The 24,058-nt window shown below is 34.5% G+C and overlaps 1 protein-coding gene across 5 annotated transcripts in view; it reads left to right on the top strand.

Moving 5' to 3' along the window:
- Positions 1-24,058, top strand: part of ERBB4 (erb-b2 receptor tyrosine kinase 4) — a 1,174,422-nt gene that overhangs the window by 915,705 nt on the left and 234,659 nt on the right. For all 5 annotated transcript variants that reach the window (XM_003812504.7, XM_003812503.7, XM_003812506.7 and 2 more), the window contains exons 17-19: positions 2,892-3,024; positions 9,430-9,552; positions 14,171-14,269. In XM_003812504.7, the coding sequence (XP_003812552.2) occupies positions 2,892-3,024; positions 9,430-9,552; positions 14,171-14,269 (355 nt within the window). The remainder of the gene's footprint in view (positions 1-2,891; positions 3,025-9,429; positions 9,553-14,170; positions 14,270-24,058) is intronic.

The following is a 24,058-nucleotide window of genomic DNA, read 5'->3' as shown; positions in this document are numbered from 1 at the left end:
TAAAAAATTAGAAAATACAAATTAGTAAAAATAAGAGCACTGTATTCATACTACCCAGAGACAACTACTATTTAGTATATTATTTTATATTATTCCAGATCTATGCATCTGAGGATATATTTGTAGACATATATGAATATATATTTTTTCATATTGAAGTTCTACCATTTGGAAACTGAATCTTTTCAGTTTATGGTGCACGTCTTTGTGTTGCAGCAAATTATCTTCTCATCTACTATATAATTTATATTTAGATCTTTCAAGTTTTCCAAAAAGACTCTATAACTGGTTTGTCTAAACTAGGATCTAATGCAGGAGTACATTTTATATCCAGTTGCTATGTCTATTAAGTCTTCTTAAGCTACATCAGCACCTTTTTCATGATACTCAATTAATAAAAAGAACCTGCAAGTTGTCTTATGGAATATTCCCTCCTCTTGATTTTACTGGTTGCTTGTTTGTGGTTAATGATTTATGTTTCAAAAGTAAATTCTGTGGGAATAGGCAGAATTTGGCCTCTTATAATGTTCAATAAAACACTTATATATGATTTTTAAGTACAGAAATTTTAGTTCTTTATTCCTTCAGGTTGTTTGTACCTCTACCGTTCCTGCAGAGTGGTAAGAAAACAGTAAAGAAATTCAAGTAAACCAAAAATATTGCTGTGAGAAAATACTGAAAGTAAATTCTAACTATAAAACCAGAAATTACTGTCTTGAGTTTTTGAATGTCTTATTTTGATTACCATTACTTGCCTGTATAGTAATTATATGGCAATCAATCTCCACCAAAATAAGATAAAAGAGAGGTATTAGTTTCTTCTCCTGGAAGTTTGTTCTTAAAAAATAACAACAACAACAAACAAAGAAACAAACAAAAAACAAAATAGAGCATTTTCTTTTCATATACAGTGACATTGACGTTTACATATATTTACATAAATATGTATACCACCTATTATTTTGCAAAATAAATAAGCAGAGAAAGTTTAGAGTTTGGTCTGAATCTACAATTAACGAAATGTTGGACGTTAGTCTCAATTATACATAAATATTTTGAGATAAAAAATTGGACTGAGAAAACAAAAATACGACCCTTTCAATAACAGTGACTTTTCAGGGATATGTTAAGCATTTGAGCTAAAAATTATACCTTTGGTTGAAACATAAAATATTTCCTGAAATACATATTTAACTTGCATGATCAAAAATATGATCTTACACAAACAAAAACATATCACAATGATGAATTTTTGTCCATACTATAGTTTCATTTTCTCAGCAGAGATTTTTATATCTTTAGAAAATCCCATTTAGAAAAATCTAGCTGAATTATAGCAACATTTCAGTATACTATAGTACTTTGAGCTGTCAGGAAACAACCTTTAGGATGAACTACCTTTTTAGATTTTTCTGCAGTTTTATATGACAATATAGCAGTCATAATCTTTAAAAGACATGATTTCATTTATAGAAGAAGTTACGCAGATTTTTTTATGAGCTTTTTAAAATTTCAAGATTTTATTGAGGATCATCCACCATTAGTATTTCTGATCTATCTCTGAGCAGAAGTTTATTTAGCAAGAGAAAGTATTTTTTAAGAAAATGTAGTATAAGTTCTTTTAAAAATATAAATATAAGATATAAAATGCTTTATTATGGAAAGCATGAGCATGCAGGAAGTTCTTTTTTAGTTTTGATATCCATTGTGGCTTCATGCTCAAATATTTTTTAGGTAACACCTGTGTGTTTCACTCAAGATTATTTCCTATGGTATACAAAATTCATATGATTAAGAACTCTGACCATGGAAACTTCAGAGATACTGCTCTACTCTAGAACAAGTTAAAAATCACAACTACTACTGTTTAAGCAAGGAAAAAATTAGCTAAGAAGTGATCAGTTTCAAAATTATATCTTTGCTAACAATACATTACAAAAACATTTTAAGAATGAAGATTTCCAATCAATCTCTTCTTAATCCCTTTTTGGTACTGTTTACCGCTTTTTATGTAATGCTTCATGTGCAAACCTCTTTTATGAGTATATGATGCTGAGACACACTATTGATTCTAATACTCTTGTCATTATTCTGAAAACATGTCTGAACCAATTCTTTATCCTTCTCCTGACCTTTTTTCTACCAGAGTTGCCCTAATCAGAGTTTCAAATAGCACTTTTGGCAATAATAACTCTCTTATTGGTACCCTTATACTCCAGAGGTGTGGGGTTTCTATGTCTTCAGACCACTCATTTTTGCATTAGAGCAGTGCTTCCTAACTGGGGGTGATGTTGACAGATCTTTGGGAATGTCTGGAGACATTGTCATGACTAGAGGATGGGGGTGCTACTGGCATCTCAGGGATGGAAGCCAGGAATGCTACTAAACATCCTAAAATGCACAGGACACTTCGCGACAACAAACTGGTATTCAGCCTCAAATGTCAATAGTGCCACTGTTGTGAAAGCCTGCTTCAGAGAAATTACTGAAAATAAAATTACAAACCACAACAATATTATTACAATGCATTTCCTGTTTATTCATATATAATAGAAAAATATTAAATGCGCCAACACCAATGTCTTGGCATATGTTTTTCATACTGCTAGCAAGTTTCACATTTTTTTCATCAAATGGCATGTTGTGACTGTTCATCCTCAAAGATTAGTTGTACATGCATGGTTTATTATTTGTTAAACACACAAAAACAACCATAGTTTTTACCATGAGAAAGGTTTTGGTAGAGCAAAACCTAATGCACTTTTATATTTGCATTTCATCTAAATGACTAGATTTGTGAAATGTGGATAATGTCTTGTACAACTGCTCTTTTCTCTTCCTCTGTCTTCTCTCTCTTCATACTTTTTTTTTTTTCTCATTCTGGTTGTCAGAACTCCCCTGATTGCAGCTGGAGTAATTGGTGGGCTCTTCATTCTGGTCATTGTGGGTCTGACATTTGCTGTTTATGTTAGAAGGAAGAGCATCAAAAAGAAAAGAGCCTTGAGAAGATTCTTGGAAACAGAGGTGAGGTATTTCTTTCTCCTCTTCATGTGTTTGGGGATTTTCATCAGGTTTAGAAGGTTTAGATGATGTTCAGTTATTTAATCCAAGTAAAATTCTGTTCAATGTCCTAATTAAGTTTTTTTATTTTATAGTCCGTTAAACAAAGCTTGTGAAAAATCAGATTATGTTGTAAAAATAGTCAAGGCTTCAAGGGGGTAGATGGGAGTGGTCAAGAAAATTATTGTATTGGGGAAAGTATCTGTATTTTGTTTGTATGGTTGGGAGGATCCCATTAGCAAGCTCTGGATAGAGGATATCTCAATAGCAGCAGATCTAGAAAATATCTGCATTGAAAATATCTCATTCTGTAGGTTGCCTGTTCACTCTGTTGGTAGTTTCTTTTGCTGTGCAGAAGCTCTTTAGTTTAATTAGATCCCATTTGTCAATTTTGGCTTTTGTTGCCATTGCTTTTGGTGTTTTAGACATGAAGTCCTTGCCCATGCCTATGTCCTGAATGGTATTGCCTAAGGTTTCTTCTAGGGTTTTTATGGTTTTAGGTCTAACATTTAAATCTTTAATCCATCTTGAATTAATTTTTGTATAAGGTGTAAGGAAGGGATCCAGTTTCAGCTCTCTACATATGGCTAGCCAGTTTTCCCAGCACCATTTATTAAATAGGGAATCGTTTCCCCATTTCTTGTTTTTGTCAGGTTTGTCAAAGATCAGATAGTTGTAGATATGTGGCATTATTTCTGAGGGCTCTGTTCTGTTCCATTGGTCTATATCTCTGTTTTGGTACCAGTACCATGCTGTTTTGGTTACTGCAGCCTTGTAGTGTAGTTTGAAGTCAGGTAGCATGATGCCTCCAGCTTTGTTCTTTTAGCTTAGGATTGACTTGGCAATGCAGGCTCTTTTTTGGTTCCATATGAACTTTAAAGTAGTTTTTTCCAATTCTGTGAAGAAAGTCATTGGTAGCTTGATGGGGATGGCATTGAATCTATAAATTACCTTGGGCAGTATGGCCATTTTCACAATATTGATTCTCCCTACCCATGAGCATGGAATGTTCTTCCATTTGTTTGTGTCCTCTTTTATTTCATTGAGCAGTGGTTTGTAGTTCTCCTTGAAGAGGTCCTTCACATCCCTTGTAAGTTGGATTCCTAGGTATTTTATTCTCTTTGAAGCAATTGTGAATGGGAGTTCACTCATGATTTGGCTCTCCGTTTGTCTGTTATTGGTGTATAAGAATGCTTGTGATTTTTGTACATTGATTTTGTATCCTGAGACTTTGCTGAAGTTGCCTATCAGCTTAAGGAGATTTGGGGGCTGATACAATCAGGTTTTCTAGATATACAGTCATGTCATCTACAAACAGGGACAAAATTTTTACAATCTACTCATCTGACAAAGGGCTAATATCCAGAATCTAAAATGAACTCAAACAAATTTACAAGAAAAAAACAAACAACCCCATCAAAAAGTGTGCAAAGGATATGAACAGACATTTCTCAAAAGAAGACATTTGTGCAGCCAAAAGACACATGAAAAAGTGCTCATCATCACTGGCCATCAGAGAAATGCAAATCAAAACCACAATGAGATACCATCTCACACCAGTTAGAATGGCGATCATTATAAAGTCAGGAAACAACAGGTGCTGGAGAGGATGTGGAGAAATAGGAACACTCTTATACTGTTGGTGGGACTGTAAACTAGTTCAACCATTGTGGAAGTCAGTGTGGCGATTCCTCAGCGATCTGGAACTAGAAATACCATTTGACCCAGCCATCCCATTACTGGGTATATACCCAAAAGATTATAAATCATGCTGCTATAAAGACACATGCGCATGTATGTTTATTGCGGCACTATTCCCAATAGCAAAGACTTGGAACCAAGCCAAATGTCCAGCAATGATAGACTGGATTAAGAAAATGTGGCACATATACACCATGGAATACTATGCAGCCATAAAAAATGATGAGTTCATGTCCTTTGTAGGGACATGGATTAAGCTGGAAACCATCATTCTCAGCAAACTATTGCCAAGGACAAAAAAAACAAACACCACATGTTCTCACTCATAGGTAGGAATTGAACATTGAGAACACATGGACACAGGAAGGGGAACATCACACACCGGGGCCTGTTGTGGGGTGAGGGGAGGGGGGAGGGATAGCATTAGGAGACATACCTAATGTTAAATGATGAGGTAATGAGTGCAGCACACCAACATGGCACATGTATACATATGTAACTAACCTGCACGTTTTGCACATGTACCCTAAAACTTAAAGTATAATAATTTAAAAAAAAAGAATATCTCAGTGGCAGATTTAGAAAAATGTTAGAAAGAGAGAGAATCTTTCTGTTTCAAAACAAAACTGACAAGGAATGCATGTTTTAATTAGGATCATTAAATTAGTAGTCAATGATCTCATTATACCAGCAGTGAAAGACTAAGCTTACAGGATAAAACTTAAGTGTTGTAATCACACAGACCTTACTACACAATTTATGGGATGCATTTAATATTATGCATGGTAGTTATTGTGAGTATGTAAATTACTCATAAATGATTATAATGTCTTTTATATTGCTACACTGAGTTCTCTAGCATAAAAGCAGATAGTTTTCATGGTACAGGATACAGGGAAGAAACAATTACAGAAGACTCTGAATTACCAGACCCTTCTCAACTTCCATCTTACCTTTCTCCTGATATACACATCTGTGCCTATCTGAACAATTCAGAGCAATTCTGTTCTGAGATAAGCTTATCCAACGTTTGTTGTTTTTCTCATTGTCAGTCTGACAATTTCACTTCTCCTTTGAACACTGACAGGAATGGGAGGAATGGGAATTTTAATTCATTCACACATTTTGCATACCGATAATGAATTAAATTTTAGCTCTTTTTACCCAGAAATCAAATCTAGATAGAAGTATCCTGTGAAAGTTTCTGGAAACTACCTTACAGCTGCTTCTAGGAAAACACTTTCTAGGGATTAAAGTTATCTGCAATTGGAATGAGCTGTCTCATGAATAGACATGTTCAAGCAAAATAAAGGTAGTCAATTACATACATGGGAAAAACTAATAGTGATTCCTACTTTAGCTGGAAGCTTATTGAAGAGCAATTTGATTACGTTCAATCTTGCACATGTGAATGAAAGTTTGGACACAACACATGTGCTTTGTGCTATGTATGTTTGCAATTTAGCTAGAATGCTGGAGGCAGAGAGAATTCTTCCTCATGGCCAGCTTGAGGCAGTTGGTGAGAGAATTCTGGAAATGAAGTATTGTAAACTACAGTTGGAAAGGAAAGCTTGGAATAGCAGTGTACATTTAGGTGACTGCAGAATGGAAGAGAAATTACCTTAACCACACACAGGGAAGGCTCATTGCCGTGAAAAGAGTTGTGTTGCTTTATCTTGGTTTGTTTTTATAATGCAGTGCTTTATAAGAATGTCCTTCAAACCGTCATTTCCTTACTAAATAAACACACATTTATTGTTTTTTGTTTTTTGTTTTTTTTTTTTGAGATGGAGTCTTGCTCTGTCGCTCAGGCTGGAGTGCAGTGGCGCGATCTCGGCTCACTGCAAGCTCCGCCTCCTGGGTTCATGCCATTCTCCTGTCTCAGCCTCCGGAGTAGCTGGGACTACAGGCACCCGCCAACACGTCCGGCTCATTTTTTTGTATTTTTAGTAGAGACGGGGTTTCACAGTGTTAGCCAGGATGGTCTCGATCTCCTGACCTCATGATCCGCCTGCCTCGGCCTCCCAAAGTGCTGGAATTACAGGCGTGAGCCACTGTGCCCGGCCCACTTACTGGTTTTATAAGCAGGTTCTGTTTTTATAGAAAATTATTCTTTAAGACTAAATTATTTTACATTTGGTGGTTAGATAATCGTAGAATCCCTATCTTTTTCTTAGTAAAAGAAAATATGATTTTCTACCACCATCTAAATAAAGGGGGAATTTTTAAGATAGTCAATTTAAATCTTTAAATACTGAAGCTAGAAATCTGCCTCAGAAGTGAACATTTGTTGAATCTTGATATATTGTTTGCATACACTTAAAGATGGTACACGTTCCTCAAATCATTTTGTTCCAGATTGTCTTTTTTATGTTATATGCATAAAACTATAAAACATATTTTTTCCACACATGCTTACTGAGATGCACTGTAAGCTTGATGCTTTGGTAGATGGTGTGATTCAAAAATATATTAATGAGACATGATCTCATCCCTTGAAGAGTAACAGATTTAGTACTTACAATATGCCAGGCAATGTTCTAGAATTTTCCACATATGTTATCTCATTTCATCCTTTCTCAAGTTTCTAAGGTAATTATTGCTACATCTACTTCACAGATAAGAAATAAAGGTTTAGGAAGGGCAAATTGCTTCCTGTGAGTGGCAACACTGTCATATAAACCTCCAAATTTAAACCCATGTGTCTGTAAAATATATTAAATGATACAGAAACATGTTTTTGTGAAATATATTAAATGATACCCAAGAAAATTAAAGAAGACTAAAAAGCTTAGGTAGAACTGTGAAATTTTCAAAATATGCAATTATTGCATGGTATATGCCAAGGCATATACACAATGTATATTTTATGTATATCTCACCCAAAATGCTGAAGCCCCCTCCCAGTATTGTGTGTGATTTTATGTAACTTTTGTATATGATTTTTAAAAATGATTCATAAGTTATTCATTATACATATAGCATATGTATCAAAATCTACCAACAATTCCTGTATGGTTGAGTTGCCTTCAAATGAAGGGAACTCAGTTGAGCAATCATTTTGAAATTTAACAAATAATTTAGTGATTCTTTCTGAGATGTTAAAAATGTGACTTGAATGCAGTTCTTTGTTATCAAATTTACATTTATATAACTTAAATTTGAAAATGAAATTGAAGATGAGTTGTCAAACTCACAATTAAAGAAGAGTTTGAAGATAACCTAAGTTTATTGGCAATTTTTTATTACGTTCTTCCTAAAATTCTTGCTATAGCTACATTTACCTTCAGTCAAGAATCTTCCACTAATTAAGTAGGCCATTATTTTCACAGAAGCATGGTAATTCATACCCAAGCTTCAGGGCCACAGTGCACTTAGCTTTGGAGATAGAGATTTTGAATTACTGTGGTGGGTTCAAGACAATTTGAGTAGTAGTACCCTTTGATTATTATGCTGGAAAAATAAAAGAGACTATTTGTAAAGTTTAGTTCCTTAATTTAACTTTTAAAAGACAAAGAAACTCCTATTTCTTGCACTTGCCCTTTTACTCATACATAGATAAAAACCTAAAATTTTAACATAGGATACAGGCTTTTTGGTACCCAGAGCCTCTCTTAGACATACATTTTTTTTCTCACATATGCCAGTGATTGGCACGCATGCACATACTTGCCCCCTTCTCATTCATTCCCCCTAACTGAATCACAACGCAATGATGACGTCTAAAACTATCAGCCTAATTTTACTACTTTGGCCACACCCAGCCCACCCTGTGATTATGTAGGTTTCCCACCGTACTCTCACCCTTCTGGCCAGTCCCACTCCCTGTTGTATTCTGCTATATTTCTTCCTCCTCCTCCCTCTTGCTGTGCCCAAGCAGCTTTTCACAGTGGCCCTCCCAATACCAACCCATTTTCATTATGTCAAGACTTAGACATCTCAAGACTTGATTTTAAAGTGTACATTCTTTAGGAAGGCAAAACTAGTGAGCCTCACTTCCCTGTAGTTGTTTGATGCCTTGCATTTCATAGCATTCACTTATGATCCAGAATCAAATCATAGAATTTTAGAACTATTGATCTAACAGGTAAACTTGGGCCTTGGTACTTAAAATGTGTTCGAGGATCACCATGGTACCTAGGCATCCCTTAGAGTTCTACGCAAATGCAAACATTTCAGGCCTACTCCAGACTTGCTGAACCGGGACCTATATTTAACAATAACTTGAGGTAATTCAGATGTACACTAAAGTTTTAACAGCACTGTCCTAGGGTTTTGGCATTGTGCGTTTTTTCCCCCTCTCCTCTGACACATTTGTCCTGGCTTCCCAGGTATATTTTAAGCTCTAAGAAGGCAGCATTTCCTTCTTTAATGCATCAAATCTCGTAGCCTAGTATGCCTCAAGGTAGGTGCACATTTGTTACTTGTGTTTTCCCTGACAAAGAGCAGGAGAAGAGAAAGGACAGGGTCTGAAAGAATGCATAAATGTGTCAGTGAATGGTGAGTGGTGCATATTACAAAGGTATTGGTTGTCAAGGCAAACCAAGTTGGTGTGTTTTTGCTTTGTAAGAAAGAGAACCAAAGAGAAAGAGAGAGAGAGAGAGAGAGACAGAGAGAGAGGACTGACTATCGGACTGAAAGTGTAACCTTCTTCTTTCTGCTTTGCAGTTGGTGGAACCATTAACTCCCAGTGGCACAGCACCCAATCAAGCTCAACTTCGTATTTTGAAAGAAACTGAGCTGAAGAGGGTGAAAGTCCTTGGCTCAGGTGCTTTTGGAACGGTTTATAAAGTGAGTAAAAAACAACGCATATCGTTAGTTAAGTTTTGTTTTAGATGTTTAGAAAATAATAGCCAATGGAGTTATTACTTTAGACAACCTAATTTTCTTATAATATTCAGAAAGGAAGACTTTTATAATATTAAGAAGTTGCTGCACAAATGAATTCATTAATTTTTATTGAATGAGCTGGGATGGATACAGTCTTGAGAGAAAAGCAAGAAACTCTGATACAAAGCCAAGTATAGTTTTTTTTCTTAATACCTTTCTGAGCCCCTTATGTCATATTCCTTTTGGCAAATTTCTATTTTTATCCAACTAGCAAGCCCCAACCCATTTTCCATTACCCCTACACAGTGCTCCATGAACCCCAGACATGCCTGGGCAATATACCATAATCCTTTATTCTTTTTTTCTTCTGCTTTTTTATCCAAAGCCTCTCCATCAGGACCCTAGTAGCTGCTCATTTTAGAATCCATTCAAATATGCTGATGTCTTAATAGGTTGGAACTAGTTTCTAAATCATTTTTTGCCTACCTGGTTACATTTATGATTTTGTAAATAATTTCCATGGTTTTGATGTCTTTGTTATCATAAGCAAACTAAAAATGTGACATTATATGCAAAATTGAGGTCAGATAGGAGGAAAAGATGACATCATGTGTTTTCAATAAGAGGTATTTCTGGAAAGGAAAAGCTCAAATGATGGCATGTGTATGTTTACTTATTTGCCTTAATTACAGGACCAATTCAGAGGCTAGGCCCAAGATTAATTGTGGTGAAATTTATTTTAATGGTAAATAACAAGATTAAGAAACTCTTCTGGGCAAATGCTGAATTATTCTTGTAATATCCATTACTACAATTCCCAAAAGTTACTTTGGCATTATATATATATATATATATATATATATATATATATATATTTTTTTTTTTTTTTTTTTGAGATGGAGTCTCACTCTCTTGGCCAGGCTGTAGTGCAATGGTGTGATCTCCACTCATTGCAACCTCCTCCTCCCAGGTTCCAGCTACTCTCCTGCCTTAGCCTCCCCAGTAGTTGGGATTACAGGCACTCACCACCATGCCTGGCTAATTTTTGTATTTTTAGTACAGATGAGGTTTCACCATGTTGGCCAGGCTGGTCTCGAACTCCTGACAAGTGATCTACCCGCCTTGGCTTCCCAAAGTGCTAGGATTATAGGCATGAGCCACCATGCCCGGCTGGCATTTAATATATTTCTTAAAGCTATGTGTAAGCCTACATTTTACAAACATATCTGTTAAAGTTAATTGGATCTTAGAAATGTTGCATTTTGAAATATTCATTTTTTTCTATTTAAAACAGAGATTTATTTAACAAAAAATATTAATAATTAGAATATAAACCTTAATTTTTCTCTCCAAGTGCTCCAAAATAATCTAATATCCTTAAAATAAAACTTGTATTCTAAGGTCAAAATGCAGAAGTTTTCTAATCTTTTAGTATGCATATTTTATTCAATTAAATTTGATCTTAATTTGACAAAAATTTGAGTACCTACTTTGCATAGGCACTGTTCTAGGCTGACTTGATGCCTTTTCTCATCTTCAGATTTGTGTATGTTCAAAGAAACAAATGTTTCTGTTTCTCAATTTAGATTGTGCTAGAAAAAAACAGACTCAGACTGTATCATTTTATATCCTTAAAGTTTGTATCTATTTACTGCAATTGTATTTACATCTTTAATAATTTTAATCTGTACTCATTTCTACAATAAAATATCAAGAAATTATGTGGATAATAAATGTAGAGTCCTAAATTGCAGTCTTGATTATTTAAATTGACAAATTGAAAGTACTGCTGTGAATTTGATCCATACTGACAATCATTCTGGATCACTTAGCTATGCCATAAATTCCCATTCTAATGATTGATTGCAGGATTTTTCCCCACCTGAATTATCTAGTAAATGCTACAATTCTCCGTATTCACAGATGTAACTGAAGGTTTCTGTGCTGAACCATAGGACAAGTCAGTAGAAAAATATTAGGGCTTCCTGCCTGTTACCAATTCTGCATGTGACATTGACAAAATTTAAAGCAAGTAGGCAAATTTATGTGTTTATGAAGAACAGAAATAGGGAGAAAAAAAGAGATAAATGGAAAAATTTAAATGTATTATAACGTACTTCCATTTTTAAGATAACTCAATCTTACATTGTTCCTAGAGTATAATCACTTCTATATTTTTAAAGATAATGTGGTCTGTAAATTAAATTTTATTTTAAACCTTGGATACCCTATAACTCCAGACTAAACACTATCTAATGTCCTCAGCAGAGAAAAATGTTACCCATTTAAGCATTTAATAATAAAGCTTTATTAACTTGTATTAAGAGCATTTATTTGTCTATTGTGCATGAGTGTTTTACCTTAATAGAAATTACTTGTAATGAAAGTGTCTATGGTTGACTCTAAGTTTTAATCAATAGATCAGTTGTTATGAAGACATACTGTCTTAAACTATAAAGGATTATTCTTGACCATAGAAATGCAAATTGGCTTAACCAATTATTTGATTATTTTTTTCTCCTAATTAGAAATATTCTCTGTTTAAGTATAAAGATTAGGACCAATATCATGTGTATCAGATAGTAAAATTTTTAACTAGTCAGTCCCAGAAAATAGTGAAATAATGAATGAAATAATGAAAAAAAAGAATAATTTAATAAATATTTATTTTAAAAAGAAGTATAAAATACTTTACATTGAATTTATATTCTTATTTAATTTTATTTATGTATTTATTCTTGAGACAGGGTCTTGCTCTGTAGGCCAGGGTGGAGGGCAGTGGTTTAATCACAGTTCACCGTAGCCTCAACCTCCTGGGCTCAAACCATCCTCCCACCTCAGCCTCCTGAGTAGCTGGGACCACAGGCATGTGCCAGCACACTCAGCTCATTTTAAATTTTTTTTATTTTTAGTAGAGTTGGAATGTCTCTATGTTGCCTATGCTGGTCTTGAACTCCTGAGCTCAAGAGACCCTCCTGCCTCAGTCTCCCAAAGTGGTGGGATGAGCCACCATGCCTGGCCTATATTATTTTAAAACTACACTTTAGGGATACTTTAATATTGATGCCATGTCTTCATTAAGTAATCTTCTCTGTGGTTACTTTATTGAATAATGAATAATAAGCCTGTTTTCCACCCTAGATAATATCAGTGAGAAAATGAAGCCTTTGAGTATTGGGCTGTTTTCTTTTTTCTGTTTCTGCTTTATTTTCTTTTTAATTTTTTGCAAGGAACTTGGCTTATTATTTTGCATTTGACACATAGATTTCCCTATTCATTCTGCCTAGGAAGAATGCAACCATAAATTCACTTTCTAAAAGTTAAAATCTTTTATTTTCTTTATTATTGTTACTATGTTTTAAAATAATTCTTGTGTTCAGGTCTCCTGATGATACTGCAACTTTGAGTAACACAAATACATATGTTGTAGCATAAAAGTTCAAAGTGAAAAACTTTTTGAATTTTTTTTCTTTATGACTATAACTAGCTGATATTAAGAAAGACAGGAAGTAAAGATGTTTTGTTCAGGAATAACAAACTATTATTTTTCATTCTTTCCTTTTAATGTTAAAAATCTTATAAGAAATATTTTCTGATGTCAGGGCTAAGAAGCTAAAATTTGAGATTTTTTGGTTTTTGTCCTCATGATCTCATATTTGCTTTTGCGTTCATTTGGGAAAATACACCTTTTAAAATGTATTCTTGTACAACCTGTGCATCCTTGTATGTCTTATCAAAATCATTGTCCTCATTCAAATGCTATAATTCACTTTACCCAGAAATGCTATTATTTAGCTTAATGTTGTATTTCACTCAAACTCTACCAACTTTATACTTTCCCAAGGGATAAATCCTGTTCAGATATTATAATTATATTTTGATAGGAAAAGAGAACTAACAACGGCCAATATAAATATTTTATATTTCTTCAGAGATAATAAAATTCCCTCACGCACACACATATACACATGCTTTAATAATGTAGACAAATTAATATGTGCTCAATATCCCCTAGCACTTGCCTTTGAAAAATAAATCTTAAATATTCATTCTTGAAAATTAATTCATAAATCAATCTGAACTTGAAGAACATGAGAATATGCTTTTTTAATTGTTTTTCTTGCTGCTGAATATTTAGATAATATACAGCCTGAGAAGAACCTCTAACATTCCTTAGCCCAGTCTTCTAAATTACAGATGATACAACTGAGCTTCAAAAGTAGAGCAACCATCTCAAAAAGTCGATGATACCATCCAAATCAGATATTCTTTTGCTATCCTATTTCCATGCTGTCTTCACTATTCAAAGCCTTTTTCATGCACACAAGTAGAATTTGACAGTAGTGTAAACATCTTGAAAGCAGGATATATATTCTATATTCTATATATGTAATCATGTATATGAGCATCATCCTCAGATAATGAAAGCAGACAACAAAGTTGCAGAGTAACTTGTAACATGTAACAGGTGCTAAATAAACGTTTGTTGATTGAATGTTATAATATCAAACTTCTAAGTTACTTTGTAAGAACTTAATAGGTTGAGATGTCATATTTAATGTAAATTTTTTCCCCAAAGGGTATTTGGGTACCTGAAGGAGAAACTGTGAAGATTCCTGTGGCTATTAAGATTCTTAATGAGACAACTGGTCCCAAGGCAAATGTGGAGTTCATGGATGTAAGTACAGACACCCAGGCAATCACATTTTTCTCCATTATCAAATAGCCTGCTTAGATAATTAAAGCAAAACAAAACCAAAACTCCACAACTTACAAATTTCTCCTACGGAAATGTTATAATCTTATAATTAAAGACATTTCTAAGACCAATTCACATTGTATTATACTTTTTAGATCACTTTTGCTTCACAACTGTCTGCCTAGATAGGTCACTAGAACTTACCTTTAGAGTTTGAAGATATTTACAGTCCCCAAGGTGAATTATCTACATTGATTCAGACATGTAATGTTCTTAAATGTTCTTGTTAAATATAACCAAATAGCCCTCCAGTGAGAGCAATACATAATTTCAACGGAAAACCAATTGTATTTAATAACCAAAGCTCATGTGTATATTTCTTAAAATTAGTTGCACTGAACAGTGTTAGAAAGACTATGAGGTGGTGGTAATAAGTCACTGATATTTACAAAGTATTTACTAAGTGCCAAACACTGTTACAAATAATTCACAAATAATAATTTACTTATTCCTCAAAATATGACAGACCAAGAACCTGGGGTTAACCCAAGGTTACCCCAAGGTTAGAAAGTTAGAAAATGGCAGATCTAGACTTTGAGTTCAGGAAGCCAAGCTTGAGTAGGTATCAGTAAACTTTTTTTTTATAAGGCTGGATTATAGTCAGGCTTTTATATGCTACGTGTTCTCTGTGGCAGCAACTCAACTCTGCTCTTTTTGGTAGGAAAGCAGCCATAGATAATTAAAGCAAAACCAAACAAAACAAAAACTAATGCAAATGGATGGATGGGTGTGACTGTGTTCCAATAAAACTTTTTATTTACATAAATAAGCTGCAGGCCAGATGTTGCCTATGGGGAAAGCAGGGGCTAAAATTGATAATTTGAAAAATTAACCATACTGTTTTATTTTATTATGGTTATGATCTATTTAGTTGAAAACATCCATCAAGATTAGTTTCTATGGCAAGTTAGTCTCTGTTAAATTTAAATTAAGAACCTACCTGAGTCAAGTAATTACCCCTTGACATTTATTTTTTTAATTCAAATTCAGAAGAAAACACTCTATGGGTTAAAAAAACTCCAACTATGAGTAAAAAAGTACTTTTTAAGGTCAATCAGAACTTTAAGATTTCCCCTAGCAAAAATTGTAGATTTGAACCGGTCAGCAAATTTCAGAGTAGGATGGAATAAAATTATGTATTTATCATGCCGTTATTTTTTCACATTCAATACAAGACATCTTGCCAGGGGTTCTATCAAAGACCATATATGTTCTTTCTCTATCTTTTAGCATAATGTCTTGAGTAATAAGAATGATTTCTATTTTCAAATGACCTTCATATGAAAAATGATGCAAGCATATGCACTCTGATTTTTTTAAAAGATGAATTGCTATATATCTCTATCCAGTTTCTCTTGTAAGCTCCTTTACAAGTTTTACAGGAGCTGTCTTTGACCTTGAATAATTTATTTATGTATAATGCTAACTACTTTATATAAAACTACTTTCAGCCTAACTTATTATTGGTTCTCATATAGTAGGTTGATAATCAGCCTGTACAAACCAGCTTTTCGGGTTGGTTGGTTTCATGCCTTACCAGTTGCTAAATATTTTAAATATCACCTTGTTGCATATCTACCGGCATCTATATAACAGTAAGGCCAAAAACTAAATATTGTTTCTTTCTTCAGTTCTCTAAAGTTTCTGACACACCACTGCTACATGTCCTGGCTCATATATTAAAATTTAAAACTGAAGCCTTTTTCAGTGATATGCCAATTATTCAATTTGATCTTGATCATAGCTATAAATTTGTGAAGGGAATTTTTTTAAAAAGTAGAAGTTATAAAGGAAAATTACAAAGAGTAGAAACAGTATAGGTTAATTTATAAAACTGGTAGAAAAAATCTTGCCAGCCTAGACTACAGCCAAAGCTGAAATTCACGAGAATGCTAATAATCTCTGCTGGAGGCTTGAACAGACATTTTTGTCATATTTCCATGGAAACAGACTGGCAAAAGGGGGTTAAGAGGCTACAAAATAATCACACCTAAGAAAAAAGCTCTAAAATCCTCATCATGATTTTGAATGATTATTTGAAAGCTCCTAACCCCATCCATTTTTTTTCTTGATCTGATGTATATTCCCATGGAAACAAGAGTGGAGATGGCAGCTTGAAGTCTTAGATGTCTGCTGAATTTTAGATGAGGCTCTGATTGAGCCATGAAAGGAGTCATTTTCCTAGATGGTTGATGGATTTGGTAACCAACAGATTCAGAAGACTCTGTTCTCTTTAAAAGTTAAAAAAAGTTAAGGAAAATATTTTGACTGTGCCTTTTCTCTTGTGGATAGATGCTGGAAGATTAACAGATTGATGGACAGCTATCAGCAGAGTTTAATAAGTACCAGGCAGAAACATGTCCTACTATTTTCGAGACTTCTTTCAAAACATTAGAAGGATAGCATCACAATGATTAAAATGCAGTTTAACTGGCAACATCAACGGTGAATTTAGTATCTAATGCAGGCTGCTCTAATTTTAACATAAACATAAGCCTATATTTCATACCTACATTTTTAGCTCATTGGTTATGTGTGTAGATCATTATAAAAGTATTTGAATAACAAACCATAAAAAAGAGGTAGGTTCAAGAAAAATTATTTGTAATTTGAATCTAAGGGTTGAGTTGAAATTATAAATATTCCAGAGTTACTTGGTTAAAAGTAATAAGTTTAACTTGTGTTAGTTTGGGTTCTTACAGATGCAGAAGCTACCCTTGAAATAAGAATGTGAAAGTCATTTATTTTGGAGGTGAAGGACTCATCAGTGGGGGAGTTTAGAAATAAGACAGGAGAACTAATAAAGCTAGCTGCCGTTGTAAGTGACTGGAGCTTCTTTTCACTGGAGAGACTGGCAGCCAGTGTAGGACATACACCTCAAAATTATCTCACTCAAGGGTTAAGGGAGCTGAGGGTGTAGAGCTGCTGGGAAAGAGCCACACTTCACCCCCTACATATCCTTCCAGCCAAGGATGGAAAAATAGGCTCAGTGGAAAGAGAAAGCTGTCAAGCAAAGAAAGGTGGGTGGGGGTCATCTGGTATAACACTGTGGTAGAGTGTTCCAGGGATAACTTTCAAGCTAAATAAGATCTGCTGCAACCATGTTTCTGCAAACTAGTGTATGTGCATATTTGTATTTGTATGCTTGTTTGTACAATTCTTCAGGGGAAAAAAGCTTTCAAAGACAATGGAAATTGCACAATCTTATTAATCATTAGACTCCCTTTTCTCCACTCTAACTTTATGCTTGAAATAGAATATTCTAGATTCAATAACCACTACTCTATTCATCACATATAGCTGTGCTTTACTGGTTATTATAATAAATAACACAAATGTAGCAACTTAATACTCAAAATTTATCACCACAATGAAACTTCTATTGATATTCAAGGGTAAAGGAGAGGACTTTCATATTTTCTTAGAATTTTTACCATAGGCAAAAAATAAATAAGGGGCAGTTTGTGTTCTATTAAATGCTACACTAAAAGCAAGAGAAGGAGAGTTTGGTCACCCAGGGCTGTTACTCTGCTCACCTGAATATGTCTAATGGATTCATAATGACAATAATAATACACTGCTAGTGAATGACCAGTACATTCTTCATTCCCACAAAGAAAGATCATATTGAACAACATTAAGAAAATGACTCTAAAGGCGCACCTTCATAAGAATACCTGCATTTACACGTGCTCCTAGTTCTTGTTTCAGATAGAACCATTTCATAGGGAAAATGCAGGCTTTTTTGTTGTTTTTTGTTTTCTTTTTTTTTTTATCCACAAAATGGTGCAGAACACATACATAAGAAATGATGCTATTGAACAAGATTCTTAAAATTGGGCACCACTATCTCATAAAATCAGACAGACTATTCACTTTTTCTGAGTTCCCGTCACTCTATATTTTTCCTCAGTATTTAAACCTAGTAACAGTTGACTTTGTTTTTAAATGTTTTATCTAAATTACTTGCTTTCTTAAAAAAAATGAAAGAAATTATGTAATTATTCTCAATTCTAGTGACTAGTCAACAGTCATGGCTTTGCATTCGCATGAATTTTTTTGGCTTTCGTTTCAACTTTTCCACACCAAATTTACCACAGTGAGATACTGCAAAGAAAAGTGTTTTAAGTCATCTGACTTTATTATGTAAATGGTAATATTCTTATTAAAAAGAATAGCTTGTTTTTCTCTATATATACCATAGGAAATTTTATTTATCTTACACAACTGCTGTTATCCTATTTTCTGAAGAAATGTTCATGTGAATAGTCTTTCTGTGTTTCTCTTCTCCATATTTCCATTTGATATGCAGTATCTTGATGGGAATTATTTTAAATCTAATTGATATTATATTAATCAAGTGAAATGAATATAATTTATCAGTTTACATTTTCTCTTAGAGTATAACAGGCTTATAAAATTATTTGAAAAGGTATTTTGTTCTATAACATTTTCACATTATAAAATTTCATGTGTATGGCTTCACATAGTAACTCTTAGCTATATCCTGTTCCATACTAATAGTGGATTTTTTATTCTTAATTTTTGTGGGTACACAGCAGGTGTATATATTTATGGGGTGTACCACATGAGAAGTTTTGATACAGGTATGCAATGTGAAATAAGCACATCGTGGAGAAAGGGGTATCTATCCCTTCAAGCATTTATCCTTTGAGTTACAAACAATCCAATCACACTCATTAAGTTATCTTAAAATTTACAACTAGGTTACTATTGACTATAGTAACCTCGTTGTGCTATCAAATAGTAGGCCTTATTCATTCTTTATATTTTTACATTTTATTTTATTTAACCATCCCCAGCCCCCTACTACCTTTCCCAGCCTCTGGTAACCATCCTTCTACTCTCTATCTTCATGAGTTCAGTTGTTTTGGTTTTTAGATCCCACAAATAAATGAGAACAGATGATGTTTGTCTTTCTCTGCCTTGCTAATTTCACTTAACATAATGATCTCCAGTTCTATCCAAGCTTTGCAAATGACTTGATTGCATTCTTTTTTATGGCTGAATAGTGCTCCACTGTGTATTTGTACCATGTTTTCTTTATTCCTACATCTGTTGATGGACACTTAGGTTGCTTCCAAATCTAACCTATTGTAAGTAGTGCTGCAACAATCATAGGAGTGCAGATATCTCTTTGATATAGTGATTTCCTTTATTTTGCATATATACCCAGCAGTGGAATTGCTGTACCACATGGTAGCTCAATTTTTAGTTTTCTGAGGAACCTCCAAAGTGTTCTCCATAGTGGTTATACTAATATACATTCCCACCAACAGTGTATGAGGGTTCCCTTTTCTTCATATTCTTGCCAGCATTTGTTATTGCCTGCCTTGGATGTAAGTATTAAGCCATTTTAACTGGGGTGAGATATCTCATCGTAGTTTTGATTTGCAGTTCTCTGATGATCAGTGATATTGAGCACCTTTTCATATGCCTATTTGACATTTATATGTCTTCCTATGAGAAATGTCTATTCAAGTCTTCTGCCCACATTTTGGTCAGATTATTAGATTTTTTTCGTATAGAATTGTTTGAGCTCCTTATATATTCTGGTTATTAAACCCTTGTCAGATGGCTAGTTTGCAAATATTTTCTCCCATTTTGTAGGTTGTCTCTAGAACTAGTAAGCAATCAGCAGAAGCCTCACATTTGAAATTACTATTTCAAATATCTCAATCTTCAGCTACATTCTCCTGCCTTTCTAGTTCATTTTTCTTTCACTGACTCTCCTTTGTCTCACGATCCCTCAGTGCTTCCTATCTCACATCTCTCTGCAGCCCGCTTAGATTCATGGACCATCATTGTAACCATGTTCTTACAAAAAATCCTCAACTTTCCTGCTTCTTAAAATCATACAGGCAGTAAGCAATATCAGAAATATTGAAATATCTCAATGCAAAATTCTAGACTTCTTTTCAATCTATAAATTTTTCCTAGATCATCTCACTAGACTACCAAATTCCATCTCTAGTCTGTTTTGTGAATCTGACCTTATCTCCATCCTTAATATTGCCACATGGAAATCTCAGGGACATCTCAAGTTTAGCACACCCTGAATAGATGTCTTCATCCTCTCTTCTCAATCTCTTCTGCCTTCGATTTCACCCATTTATATATTTTGTATCTGTATCCACCCTATTGTCCCTACCAGAAATTTGAAATTTATCCTTGAATGTCACAACCCCACAACCAACCAACCTCCAATTCGAGAGTAAATGCTTTGATTCTATGCCAAAAACACATTTGGACAATTTCCTCTTCTTTTTATACTCTTTTGTCATCATCTTAATCCCAGCCCTCAACTTCTTCAGCTTAAGTTATGAGACTAGATTTGATCTCCCTACTTTTTAATACAAAGCTTGAATTGTGCAGGTCCTCTGCATGAGACCTTTAGTGGCTTTACTAAAGTAAAATATCAGATTCTTAGCTTACAGAGCTCCTGATTTCTTTTCCAGTAGTCTTTCTCTTCACTGACTTTCTTTCCACTCCCCTTATAAGCCAAGTCAGTCAGTGCCTTCACCTGGAGTGTTCATGTTCCAATCATACCTAATGAACTCCTAGTTATCCTTATTTTCTCAGCTTAAGTGTGCTTTCTCAAAGAGCCCTTTCCTGATTTCTAAAATTATAACTTACTAATAGTACTCAGAAATTTTAATAAGTTATTATATATTAATATTATTTATCTTAGTTTTTAATTGTAGAATTCCACTCTCCACCACTAGACTACAAGATCCTTGATGACAGCAAATATGTCTGCTGACTCCATCACTGCATATCTATGAGCAAGCACAATATAAGCACATAGGAGACAGAATAACTACTTGGTTAATCATCTGAATTGATTTTTTTTCCATGTTTTAAAGACTTATTATTCTCCTTTACATCCTCTCTATACCAGCCTAATTAATTTCTGTGGTATTTTTCCCAATTGTTCTATCTTTATTTAGCATATTGTATTTGGAATAATTTTTCTTAGGTATTTGTAGTGCTCATATATGATTCATTTCTACAAACTCAATTTAAGATCTGTCTTGAATTTAGAGCGCCAGACGAAACACAGAGAAACAGACCTTCCGTTTTGACATGGTATTCATGTACCCTCTGAAAACCCTTTGAGGAGGAAGACCCTTGGAAGATTTTTTCCTATGCATGCAATAGGCCAATAACTTTCCTTAGTTTCTATTAGGGGAACCTGTTTTAAGGGAATCTTTTGAGTGCTTGCCTGTTAGTGTTTCCATTATACATGGGAGGGTAGTATTAGGTTTCATTTTTAGCTTCTTACTTCTGAGTTCTTGGTGACTTGTGTAGTAATTTTGGATACTGTTTGCTTCTCCAGCTAAAACGTGCATCAGGATCTCTTCTCCTTTTGACCTCTCTATTTATTTTCTGTTTCAATAAGAGTAAGAATATAAGGATGAAAAGAAAAATAAAGTTGATTTTATCACAGATTTTGGCAAAAATAAATAAATGAAAGCAGTCGTGAGATGAAATTCTTCTTTCGATTGAAGGTTTTTCTTCATCGAAGGGTTCGTGGTCTCACGGGTTTCAAGGAATGAAGCCGTGAACCACAGCAGCAAGTGTTACAGCTGGATTAGAGCAACGTGCGGACCCAAAGAGCGTGTGGCAGCAAGACTCATTAAAGCAAAAGCAAAAGCAAAAGTAAAGCGAAAGCAAAAGTAAAGCTTCCACACCTTACTTTGGACCCAGAAGGGTTGCCTTTCTGGCTTGGGTGTCTTATGCTTATATCCCCTTATGACCCCTCCCCTTTTCCTTTTTCTGTCCTATAGAATTAGCTTATTTTCTAGCTGCTTGTGGGTTGGCGGGCCTGATTGGTTAAAAACATCAGGCTACAGCTGTAGCGTAAACTCCCTATATGATTGGTTGAAGTTTCAATCCCTTAGCTTGCAGCTGTGACTCATTTTGGCTTAGGGGAAAGTCCCCTTTGATTGATTGACGTTTCAATCACTTAGCTTGTAGCTGTGACTCATTTTGGCTTAGAGGAAGGTCCCCTTTGATTGGTTGAAGTTTCAATCCCTTAGCTTGCAGCTATGACTCATTTTGGATTAGGGGAAAGTCCCCTTAGGGAAGTCCCTATTGACCCAGGAAGTCCAGCCAACATAGCCACTTAGTCCCTCAGTTGACTGCAGGCATTTCCAGTTAAGAGTTAACAGAATTTAGTAGTGATCCTAAAATTTGAGCTTTAAATACTGCCTTAGGGGATACTAAGACAAAGTGCTTGACAAGTTTTGCATTCCAACAGGCTTAATTTCTCCGTTGAAGTACCTAAAAGAGACTATCCAGATCCAATACAGGTTGCTCTCCGTAAGCCTCAACATGTAACTTAATTAACTTTTTGTCTGCCTCTGTTTCTCCGAAGCATTTCTTGAATTTGTGTGAATGAAAGGACATTTCTCAAGAGCACATAGTCTACTGTACCAATATTTGCATTTAGTAAATGGAAATCAGTTGTCTGTTGAAGACATCGTTTTCCATATTGTAGGTATTCTCCAGCTCTCTAACCTACAGTTTGTGAATTTTGTACATGACTAGAGGATGTGTTATGATGCCACATAGGGTTGAAAGAGAATTAAACTAATCATGTGCAGTTTCTTATTCCAATCTGAACAGCAACCGATACTTATTATGACTTAGGAAAAATCCCCACTCAGTTTGACTGTATCACTAGGAGGAACAGTTTCTAATATTCAACTGTTCATAAAATGCAGGTAGAAATCTTTTGCCCAAAGGACAAGCAAACACCAGAAAATAGAATTTCCAAAATATCAGCAATTTCCAATATGTCAAACCTCAATGGTTTTGTTAATGATCTGTTTCCAGAGTTAAGGATACAAAATACTGTTCCTGCAGGAGGAAGGGACTATCTGCATAAAGTCCTGGTTTGCATTATATGGCATGAAGTAATTAGTTATTCATAGGGCAGTAATTTGGTTAAGGGAAGAAAGGCTTACTATGCTGTGATAATTGCAATAGGCACATATGTATCTAATAAAATCTAATAAGTCTAATAAAAAGACACATCTAAAAATAATAAAAAGACATGTATCTTTACACATGTATGGTATGTGGATAAAAGATAAAAATTCTCTTCATCTTTTTTTTTTTAAGTTTAATGATACCATTGGGTAATTACTTATTACAATGATCACATGGCTGGCATTGCTAAAAATGGTATTACAAAAGCGTCTACTTTACAAGGATAGCTTAAAAATTTTTTATGATCATTTCCTCAAAATAATCAAGAGAATTCCTTATTTTACTTAACACCACTGTTGTATCAGTCAGAGGTTTATGTCTACAATTTCCAAACCATAGACTGACAGAAACTAAAGAAATGGACAATAGGTCTGTTTTTATTTACCTGGTTATGTCCTTAAGTCATGGACAGGAACTTTGTCAGTGTAGGGGCCAAGGCCCTTGGTTTCCTAAAGGTTTCTTAAAAACTCACTGACATGATGCAAATTAATAGGAGGAAAGGTAGCAAGACCCCATCTCTACCAGGCATGGTGTCCTACCCCTGTAGTCCTAGCTACTGTGGGAGGCTGAGGTGAGAAGATCACTTGAGTGCAGCAGTTCAAGGCTGAAATGAGCTAGGATCCTGTTGCAGCATTCTAGCCTGGGTGACAGAGCAAGATCCTGTTTCTGAAGAAAAATACCTAATTAAAA

The sequence above is a fragment of the Pan paniscus genome, chromosome 13 (genome assembly GCF_029289425.2).
Source record: "Pan paniscus chromosome 13, NHGRI_mPanPan1-v2.0_pri, whole genome shotgun sequence".
In the NCBI taxonomy this organism is placed as follows: domain Eukaryota; kingdom Metazoa; phylum Chordata; class Mammalia; order Primates; family Hominidae; genus Pan; species Pan paniscus.
This window is presented reverse-complemented; position numbering and strand designations above follow the sequence as displayed.